The 10,696-nt window shown below is 54.6% G+C and overlaps 1 protein-coding gene across 2 annotated transcripts; it reads right to left on the reverse strand.

The window, feature by feature from the left end:
• Positions 1–6,531: 6,531 nt before the first annotated feature.
• Positions 6,532–10,462, reverse strand: FBXL14 (F-box and leucine rich repeat protein 14). Of its 2 annotated transcripts, XM_060306714.2 has the most exons (2): positions 10,390–10,462; positions 6,532–9,110 (listed from the first exon to the last, which is right to left on the reverse strand). In XM_060306714.2, exons 1-2 carry the CDS (start codon positions 10,458–10,460, stop codon positions 8,099–8,101), a joined length of 1,083 nt encoding a protein of 360 aa, XP_060162697.1. In that variant the 5' UTR covers positions 10,461–10,462; the 3' UTR covers positions 6,532–8,098. The 2 variants fall into 2 exon arrangements, with proteins under 2 accessions (XP_060162697.1, XP_030690668.1); XM_030834808.3 differs by lacking the exon at positions 10,390–10,462 and having other exon boundaries at positions 6,532–9,448.
• Between the last annotated feature and the right edge of the window lie 234 nt (positions 10,463–10,696).

A 10,696-nucleotide genomic window follows, 5' to 3' on the forward strand; every position in this document is an offset into this window, starting at 1 on the left:
CAGCCGCGGGACACGGCCACCTCCACCTTCCACACTTTGATTCCACATCTGCACCTGCCCTTCAGATCCTTGCTTTCATGCCCCGAGGCCAGACGGTCGGGGCCAGGACGGCAGGAGACCCCAGCCTGTCCCTCGTTGTGGCGTTTTACGGAATCTGGCCAAGTTGGCTCCGAAGTTCTTTCTCCTTCATTTCTGCTTCCTGTTCCTAATGTCTGTTTTCCAGGGGAGGAATTTAGGTATGTGAGCAACCTCACTGCTGTATCAGGGCTCTTAATCATCCTCACTTTCGTGGGCTCCTTCAGAAGATCCTCATGTTGATAATAAAAACTAGAAATTGATACTCCTAACATTTTTTAATATTTGTGTGTGTGTGTGTGTGTGTGTGTGTGTGTGTGAGATAAAGGCAGCACTTCTGCTCCTCCTGTTAAAATGGATGTTTCCATGTGTGAGTGTAAACTTTTCCCCAAGTTGTTCTCCCAAACTCCCCGAATATGGCAATCTAACAGGATCTGTATGAGATGGTCTTAAAGAAAAGTTAGGAGTTGATGTTTGATTCCCGCCAGCTACATCAGGGAACCGTCCCGAAGGCGCATCTGATACCTGCTTCCAAACCGAGTGCCCAGCACCGGCGTCCCTGACTCCACCAATACTTAAAAATTCCATTTCATCTTCTTGGCGACATGAGGTTGTCTCGCCAGCTCTCACTCACACCGGGAAGGTCTTTGTGGGGAGGCGACCGGGGGCACCTGCCGGAGGGCATCCGGCTCACAGGCAATGCTGCCACCTGCTGACGGGTCTCGGGGCTAGCAGGCGCCGTGGATAAAGACAGTCCGTCTTTCCACGTGGAAAACATACGTGGAGTTTTGCATGAACCGTACTTTACTTTTCTGCCCCACAGTGGATCCTAAAATCGTCTTAGTGCACTTGGGGTAAAGGAAAGCACGAGGTCAGACGCCCGCCTCTGACACTGGTGTGGCCACGACGCAGGGCTGCATCCCCGCGGGGAGGGTGAATGGGTGGGCGAAGGTGGAAGAGGGTTTGCGGGGGATGGGAAGGTCGAGGAACAACGCAGCAAGAGGCAAGATTGACTTTCCACCCCTGCCTTTCACGAGGTGCCGTGCGACCTGTCTCCTAACTTACAGAGACGCAGTTTAGCTTCCGACGCAAGCAGGGGTGAGGCTGTCACTGCGAAACCCTGTGCCCTGCTTTACTGGAGTGAATTTCCGCGGGTCCTCCTGTGATTCCGTTGAGCATTAGACCCTTGCGTGTGGGGGAAAAGATAGGCCAGCTGCCTTGCTGTGGGTCACTGTCCTGTCGCCCTTTGACTCCGAGCACAATGGCCAGGCGTCTGGACGTCAGGGAGGCTGGGAAGGCCAGTCGTCTATCCAGTCCAGGCTCAGAAAACCCGAAGAGCTTCTCTGCCTGCTATGTCAGGAAGCTGCGCTGGGAGCTCGACAACGTTCAGGCCACAGAACCTGGCCGTACCGTAGATCCCTGAAAGACACTAAAGTTTGTGCATTGGAAATGAACTAGAAGAGCTCGAAGCTGTCACTTTAATGCTGTATTTTCATATAGTTTGCTCAAGGCACACCTACTGGCCTTTCTTCTTTTTGGTAGTTCATAGCAGTGGGCTTTGAAGCTAGGAAGCTAAGGTTTAAAACACTGAGGTAAAAATGGAAGGCCCTGGTTAGTGTATCTCCCATCTAAGAAGGCTAAGAATTTGAGGGGTTTAACGGTTGCAGTTCCCCCTTATTTCACGCATCTGACCAGTTCTGGCCTCGGGGATTTTGCCGAAGATTCTAAGGAATGTGAGGACTAGTTTGGGGGGTTCCTCTCTATCTAGAGGCCACGTCTCAAAAAGCAGAATGGAAGCCGGTAGCTATTCCTACACAAACGTACACAAGCGTGTGCATAAAAATGCCAGTTTGGGGTAAACCTTTCCTAAGGAAAAACACTATTACAAACAAACATTTGTAGTAAATATTTGCATCATCTTTTTAGATGAGGAAAACAGTGCTTTCCAAACCATGTGGAGTAATTCCACACCATTTATAGGAAGTGAATCTGCACTGGGCTCTTTCCCCGCTGTATCTGTGCCGTTCCTGTCGCTCTGGCCCTGATCCGGCAGGGGGTCACTGCTGGTACCATGAGCAGGCCTGAGCCTCTGGAGGGCGGGTTACTTCCCCCGGAGAGCGGGGAACAGAAGCGGTGCTGATGTGAACACACTGGACTAGACCCTTTTACTCTTTCGGGACAGGAGGGATTTGTAGGTAAAACATCTGTAAAGTCAGGACGTTTTATCCTTGAGTGATGAGAAAACACCTCGTGCTCTCACAGCTCAGTTCTCCTTTGTGACAGGCGGCCCCGGGCGTGTGGAGCTGTGACTTCTCAGCATGGAGGCCTTTGTGTCGTCTGTTTGTCACCGTCCATGACGGAGCAGTGCTGGAGAGCTGGCCCACGTGCTTGAGGACGACAGGGGACCGACTGGACCCTCACTCGTACTCGGGCCACCCGGTACCCTAAGCCCGTTTACCAACTCCTCGCACTAGCTTTCCGGCTCCTTGAAAAAGGAGTTTGCATGAGTAACATACACGTCTGAGTTTGCATAAGTAATGCGTATTAAATAATAACTTTCAGCATTCGGGGCGTTTACTCCAGATGAAAATAATGTGCTCTAGCTCAGCTCTCTTCAGAAGCAGGGGGTCGGGTGTTGCTTAACAACAGCTCAGGGAAGGACCCCCCGCTCCCTCCTGCTGGGGACCGGCCTCCCCGGTGATGGGTAAAGTCTGGGGTGGTCACTGGGCACAGTCTTTCCCCCTCGTCAAGCCTCTTTCCCCGTTTATAAAATTAAATGTCCAGCATCCACCAGCTTTGGGGAAACACAAATCCGGAGACAGGGAAGCCAAACACGGTCGAGACTCCGTGCGTCCGCGGGCCGCACCCACATCCCGCCTGTGTGACCGGGATGCTGTCCACTCTCACAGATGAAAGCGAACGCACAGGACATGGGGCATTTGTCCTTTACATAAAGTGGAAGAGTGATGAGATAATAAAAAACTTAAGTCTTCTTTTAAGAAAATATGTGCACTCTCTTGGGTGAACAAACAGGAGATGGAGGAATTCCACTTGGATTGTTTTGTTTGGGGGGGATGTCAACGTACCCCGTCTCGTGCCATCACTTCTGCTCTCGTGCCGACTTCCTCTTGCCCTGAACGGGAGGAGCGGCTTTGTCCATGGTACCCAGCGCTCCAGGTGGTACCGGCAGCTCCACCAGGCCACATCAGAGCCACCCCTGCGAAAGAGGAAAAGGCTGAAACTGATCAGCTGTGGACATCTACAGGTACAGATGTCTGGAAATGCCCCTCTTCTATCCGAGACCTGAGTGTTTGCTCTTTGCCCAGCTGTGCACTCACCTTGGAGACGTTCCAAATTCTTAATAGTTGGCACGGGTCCAAATATGAGGTCTCCTCTGTCTGACAACATTCACTTTTCAAAAAACTTAACTTGCTCCGTACCATTTGAGCAAAGCACCTTGACAAGACGAGACAGGTGTGGCCTGGGCACTGGCTCGGGATCCGATGCAGCTTTGCCCAGGACCCACATGATTTCACCAAAAGCCTCGCCCCTGACTCCTCAGGGGTCACGGTGGCACACAATTTAGGTCTTGCCCTCTATTAAAGGGGCAGAATTAACTTTTAAGAGGGGGTGATGCAGAGGGGGAAGGGCAGCAGAGGGGGCAACCACGGGTTGACTCACTGGCCCCCTGGCCGCAGCAGAGCTCTGGGAGCAGAGGAACGGTTGTCAGAAGCTGCATGAGGTCTTGGTTTTGTTTTACAAATCTGATCTCTTAATAAGGGGGTCTTATCCTTTGGAAACACAGTGGTCCCTGGGGGCCACTCCCCTCTCCCCTTTGAAAACTTGAGTTCAGATTCTCTAAGTCGGAAGGGAAGGGTTTTACTTATATTGCAAGATCAGCATCTAATAACCACTGTGGGAAAGCACCTGGATTTGGGGGATAAGCCACGCTTCAATTTACGTATCGTGTGTCTCCGTTTAAGAGAAGGCTCTTACCGTTAAAGAAGCTGTCGTAAAAGGAACATTGGCTTTTTCAGATCTTTGCTGCTGATTTCAATCATGAACGAATAATGATCGGTTTGAATTTTCTTAACTGTTTAAGGATGTACCGTAAGTTAGGCAAGCATCCTTGTCACTGCTGCCAAAGGTGGGATACATCAGGTGGGCCCTCCCCACCTTAGGACGGAGGAGTTGGGCAGGCAGGCGTCTACGGCAGGGAGAATTATTCAGCAACACCCAGCGCTCTCAGCTAGAGGCCCGTCGCGGTCTTGAGGAGGCTGCAGACACTGTCTGAACCCCGCCGACCCCGCCCTTCACTTACACACCATCTTTTCAGCAGACGCTTCATGGCTTTTGCCCCATGAGTCTCGGACAAGTATGCGGAACCCTTTCCTGACTGCCACCAACACAGTTCCTACTGAGGTTTATTGCTTCTAGATGATAAAGTTTACACTAAGTTCCTATTTTGTTTTTTCAGTTCTGGAGTTTTGGCAAATACCTGAGCCAGGTTTTTTCTGTTACTCTAAAAATTGCCCTGAAGTCCTCTTAACCTGTGCGCCACCCACATATTACACATCCGCTCATGTGCTTAGCGCTCCTATTCTTGAAAAGCATTTCCTTCCATTCCCGTCGGTATGGTGAGGCCAAATCCACTTCTGCTCCCTTTCAGGTGGTGCCCTTGGCCCGAGCCTGTCCATCCTGGGTTCAGACAGCCACCACTCGCTTCCGGGAGGTCGCCTTCCTGGAAACCAAGGTGCGATCAGTAGCTGATCCTCCTCGTGGAGTGGAAGGGGGCTGGACTTAGTGGCTGGCTTTAGGCGAGCAGTACTTTCTGTCAAAAAAGGTTGAGGGGTAAGCAGTCACCTCTGACTGATGCAAGGAGGTTTACTCACCTTTCCCGAGACACTGAGATACATTCTAAACTCTGCCCAGTTCAGGATGAGGACACCAGGCCCGTGATCTTAACTTCCAAACAGTAATTTACCAGCCTTGAGTCAAGCTTATATTTAAAAACCAAGACAAAGCAGAGAAACAGAAAACCTTCCAGTTATAGCTGGTAGGATTACTTTCTGTATTAAATGAAGGAGGTGAGCACAGAGCCTAAGACGTAGGAGGTGCCCAGATTCTTACTGACTGAATCTGCACAGCCACACGATCTCTTGCAAGAAGAAAAATAGGAACTCACAGCTTGTGGAAGCTTCGTGTGCTGTAGAGGCAAATGCTAAATCAGAAAGCTGACCCTGATTCAGAGTCTCTTCTTACTAGGGTTCACACTTTTTTTTTTTTTCCAGGCAGTAAGCACTGTAACCTAAGAGGGAAGAAAGAGATCCACACCTTCCCCAAAGAAAAGGAAGATGGATCTAGCGTCAGGCTCCATTAGACCCACTTGTGGTGGCTCTCCAAGAAGGAACAATGCAGCTTTTGTGACAGGCCCGTACAGCAAGCCTGGAAACTTTACAAAACAGTCCTACCCAAGAGAAACCTGGTTCTAGCTCTCTTCCTGGAAAGAGGTGTTGATCCAGGAAAGTTTTGTGCTATTCTTATCGGCTCTTCCTGGGATCAGTATAAAAAAAAAAAAAAAAAAAACCCTCAAAAACAAGTAAGACAGACCTCTGCGAAACAAGAATATGAAAAACCCCACTGCTGGCGCATTTATACACTTCCGTTTCCACAGCCCAACCACAGGGTGTCAGATGATTTAGTTATTGTCTACCAAAGGGAGCTCTTTGCTGGAATTGTTGGTATTCAGCCCCAATTCAGTCTAAGAACCCTCACCGGGGTTCGAGTGGCCGCCTTCTTAAAATGCAAATGTGCAAGAACTCCAGGCCGGCCTCCCCGCCCCCAGGAAAGTGTCCAACCCGGCGGCGCTGGCGGGGCTGGCGGGGAATGCTAAGGAGGGGCCCGAGCCCCCGCCCTGCCGCACTGCTCGCGCTGAGCCGCAGTCCGCATGACTGAGCGCCCTTAACTTTCCCAACAATGGCCCTGGCGCCCTCCCCGCCCCCTCGCAGCCTCCCCACACCCGCTCAGGGTCAAGAAACCCATCTTTCTTCCCACTTCCACATCTCAGGACGCATTTCTTGAACATCACCCTAGATCTCACGTCCATGTGGAGAAAAACTGGCCACCCTGGTGAAACTGTGACTCTTACAAATCTGGTTTAAGAAGAAGTTTCATTTTGTTAAGTTTCTTTAAATTTCCATGTTGTTGACAGTTCAGAACCAGAAGTTATATAAACCTCCATTCCAATCCCATTTCTAGCAACAAAACATGTAGATGTCAGTGGTGAACCTCATACAGGATAAATTTTTCACCGTGAGCTCACACCGCACAGGCTGCGCGGAACTCTGCATCTTATGCTTTTACTTCAGAGACACAAAACAGCACCTCCTACCGTGGCCTGGACCCAAACACACACCGCCTTAAAAATAATGCACAGATACAAGGCTTTTGTTTTTGGTTTTTTTTTTTTTCAAAAACATACTTCATATTTCCTCTTTTATTATATAAATATCAGTTTAACCTTTTACTGTAAGAATATAAACGTTTTAAGAGGATCTTTGTTATTATTTATACAAATTCACAAACAGTACAATTAATTGATAAAGGTCTCTGGGTTTCTTTTACTCCATGGTCTCGCATGTTGCTGTGGAGGATTCTAAAAAACAATAAACCAAAAAAATCCAACGAAAATGTACATCCTACACAAAAGTGATTTTTTTTTTTAAAGCCCCAAGTCCCAACCCCCATCAAAATAAAGGCATCTACTCCTCCATTTAGAAACAGAATTTTTAAAAACCCACAAACTCCCGTTTTATTAACAGAACAGAGATAAGACATGAATTTCAGTCTCCTCCCCTTCACATTTCAGCCCCGGGGGCTCTGGAAGCTCCTCTGCTCCCAACAGGAACCCTCACTGTGTGACCTTTTCGTGGGGAAACTTGCAAGAGAGGGAGGGCAGGGCAGAATCTGCATATATAATCATCATTTTCAAGACACAATCTGCATCTCAAACACACACACAAAATAACAAAAAACGAAACAGTCCAACTCTCACGTCTCCCACACATTTGTGCTATAAATTAAGTCAAGATTTAGGATCACGGCTGGGCCCTCAAATCCCTATGGACAAGGAGAAAAAGGAAAGCAGAGCCGGAATGTGAAGTGGGATACACGGGGTGGATGGGGTTTGGGAAGAAGCCAAAACAAAAAAGATGTACAAACCCGATGGGCATCTGTCCAGTCCAGGCACAAAAATGTTTCAGTCTCAAAATATCTCTCTTGTAGAATTCCAGGGCTTCAGAGAAAAAAGTAAACTAAAACGAGGTAGCCAGACACACACACACACACACATATATATATATATGTATATATATATATACACACACACATATATATATAATTTATATATATATAATATATAGACTATACTCAGCAGAAAAAAAAAAGAGACCATGATGTCAACTTTCTTCAAAAAAATAAAAAAAGACAATACAAATGAAATGAGCGTGGGTAGCAGAGTACTGTCAAAGGACTGATGACGAGAGACTGGGATTAGTTACGAAGTGGAAGAAGGGTGAAAAGGCCGTTGTAGTTGGGTTTGCTTTTATACGTTTCGAAATAAAAACCAGATCACAGTATTCAAATGAAAGCTTGAGTGAAGGCAGACATTTTCCCCAGCTCCCCAGGGCTGAAAGGACTGGTCACTCCCCACCCCCGTTTCCAAATGCAGCGCGGCGGGGGTACAGTAGCTCAGTCCGTCCTCCAAACCCCTGCTGGGAGGAGTGGCTGGTGGGTGGCGAGTCCTTCTCCGCATCTCGGGGAAAAGGAGGGGGTGTGGGTGGCGGAGGGACCCCGGACGCAACGGGGGGGGGAGGGGAGGACGAGACTGGGGCTCCGCGTCATCGCCCCCACCGCGTCCCCGGCAATGCTCTGGGTCTACGTGTGCGTGTTGAGTGAGCGCGGGGGCCGCGGCGGTGGCAGGAGGACGAACAGGGCGGGGCCGGGGGAGTTGGTGCTGCCGCCCTCACCTGACCTTCTCACTGTCCGTCATCTGCCAGAGGCCCAGGTTGAGTACCTTGAGGCAGGGCAGCTGCGTGATGCGCTCCAGGCCGCGCTTGGTGATGCGGGTGCAGCCGTACAGGTCGATGCCGGTGAGCTGGCTCAGGTGCTCAGCGATCAGCTCCAGGCCCTTGTCCGTGATGCGTACACACTGCCCGATGTTGAGTGTGCGCAGCCCGTGCATCTGCCGCACCATGCGGTTGATGCCATCGTCGCTTATGTGGCAGGAGCAGAGGGACAGGGACTTGAGGCCGTCCAGCCCCTGCGCTATGTAAGCCAGGCTCTGGTCCCCCACCTTGTCACAGAAGGACACATCCAGCCCCGAGAGACGCAGGCTGCCCATGGCCAGATGCATGATGCCCGTGTCACTGATGTTGTCGCAGGAGCGCAGGTTAAGGCTGCGCAGGCTGCCCATGTGCGACAGGTGCAGGAGGCCTGCGTCCGAGATGCCTCCGCAGAAGCTGAGGTTGAGGAGCCTCAGGCCCGTCAGCCCCCGGGAGATGTGCTTCAGAGACAGATCCGTGAGCTTCTGGCAGTCCTGCAGCGTGAGCTGCTCCAGGCCCAGGCAGCCCTCGGCCGCGCTGCGCGTCATGCCGGCCAGGTGCCCAATGCCCACGTCCGAGAGGTGGCGGCAGCTGCGGAGATTAAGGCTCTTGAGGCGCTGCAGGCCCCAGGCGATGAGCAGGAGGCCGGTGTTGGTGATGTTGCTGCAGCCGCCCAGCTCCAGCACCTCCAGGCCCTTGAGGTACTGGGCTATGCGGCCCAGGCTGCTGTCGGTGATCTGCTTGCACAGGCTCAGGTTGAGGGCGCGCAGCGAGCCGATCTCCTGAACGAACGCGTGGCCCAGTCCGTTGTCGGTGAGGTTGTAGCAGCCGCTGAGGTTGAGGCTCTCGATGTTGGCCATGCCCTGGATCACGTAGCTGAGGCTGCGGCGCAGGCTCAGGATCTGCACCCGGCGGATGCCCCGGGCCTGCAGGCTGGGGAACAGCGACGGGTTGGCCCGGCGCAGGTGCAGCTTGGCCTCCACCCCCCGCCACACCGACTTGTGGTAGGCGGCGTCCCGCCAGGCCGTGCACACCTGCGCCGCGCGCCCCTTGTCGCGCACGTCCAGGTAGCCGAAGATCATGGCCAGCAGCTCGGGGAACAGGCACGAGATGTGCGTCTCCATCTTCCTCCCCGCGGCGTCGGGGAGGAGGCGCGGGCCCCGCTCCCGCCCGAGCGACGAGGCGGCTGGCCGGCCGCGCCGCGGGCCCAACGGACGCGCCTCCCGCCTTCCGGCTCGGCGCCGCTCCTCCTCCCGTCCGCGCGTCCTTCCTGCCGCCCTGCCCGCCCTGCCCGCCCGGCGCGCTCGGCGCTCACATCCCGGGCGGGCGCCCCCGCAGCCCGGCCCTTGCTGGGCTCAGCTCTGCCGCGCCCGGCCCGCGCCGCCCCGCCGCCGCCGCCGCCGCGCCCCCGGCCGCATCCTCCGGCGCCGCGCGGGCCGGGCTGCGCGCTCGGGCTGGGCGCCGGGAGGCTGCGGCCGCCTTTGTCCTCGCCCGCTTTTCAAAGCTGCCAGCGGGCCGCCCGCACTCGGCCGCCCCGGCGGGGGGACTTCGGGCCGGCGCGCGCTCGGCCCCCGCGTCCGCGCGCGGGGCAGCGCCGGCCGGCACGGAGCGCGCGCGCGGAGCCGACCCAGGGCGAGCGGCGGCCGCGCCGGGGGCGTCCGGGCCGGACCCGCTGCTCTCCGCGCCTCCGCGCTCCCGCCCCCCGCGCTCCCCCGCGCGCGCGCGATGGTACGAGCCTGCGCGCCGGAACTGCCGGCGTTGTCCTGGAAACCGAGCGCCGGCCCGCCGCGGGTTAACCCTGTGCGCGCCGTCGGGGCGCCGGCCGGGCCAGCCGCCACCGCTTCCGCCGCCTCCACCGACCGCGGGGAGCTGCCGGCCACGCCCGGCCCGCGTCTAGGCTCCGCGCCGCCGGGTCCGAGGCCTCCCCGCGCGCTCCTGGCCCAGCCTCCCGCCCGCTCCCTTTATCCTCCCGCAAGACCCTCCTCCCCGGACCGCTGCTCGGTGACCGCCCCGCTCCCCTCCCCGCCTCCGTCCCCGGGGCCCCGCCGCGCGTCTGTGCTGCCACCTCCTCGGTCCACCCCAGTGGGCGGCTTCCCACGGCTCCTTTCTCTCCAGTCTTGTGCCCTGAACTGGGGAGAAACTCAGGACTACCCACGCGTCCCTTAGCCGAGCACGGCCTCCCCCCAGTGCGCACTCTGGATCTAGCCATTACCACTTCCTTCTAGCATGTTCCGGGTGTTTCCAGACACCGCCGCCAGTGCGCTCCCTCGGCTCCTTATGCATCACAACTTCCTCCGCTTCCGCACTCGGCCGGCAGCCCTGGGCTGCGCCGCGTCGCCTCCGCCTGCCTCTCGCCCGGAGGGAGCAGCTTCACCTCAACCCTATCGCCACCGCTTTCTTTCTTGTCAGCCTCTTAGACGATGAAGGGCCCAGTTGTGCCGACAATGTGTTCGTATGTGCCGATACAATTTTATCTTTTGACAAAACAGAGTGACGATTGGGCTTGGTTTAAGATGCTC

This window comes from Globicephala melas, chromosome 10 (assembly GCF_963455315.2).
Source record: "Globicephala melas chromosome 10, mGloMel1.2, whole genome shotgun sequence".
NCBI classification, from domain to species: Eukaryota; Metazoa; Chordata; class Mammalia; order Artiodactyla; family Delphinidae; genus Globicephala; species Globicephala melas.

Excerpts from the sequence above, each read along its gene's own strand:
- FBXL14 (XM_030834808.3), bottom strand. The coding sequence starts at position 9,301 with ATGGAGACGCACATCTCGTGCCTGTTCCCCGAGCTGCTGGCCATGATC.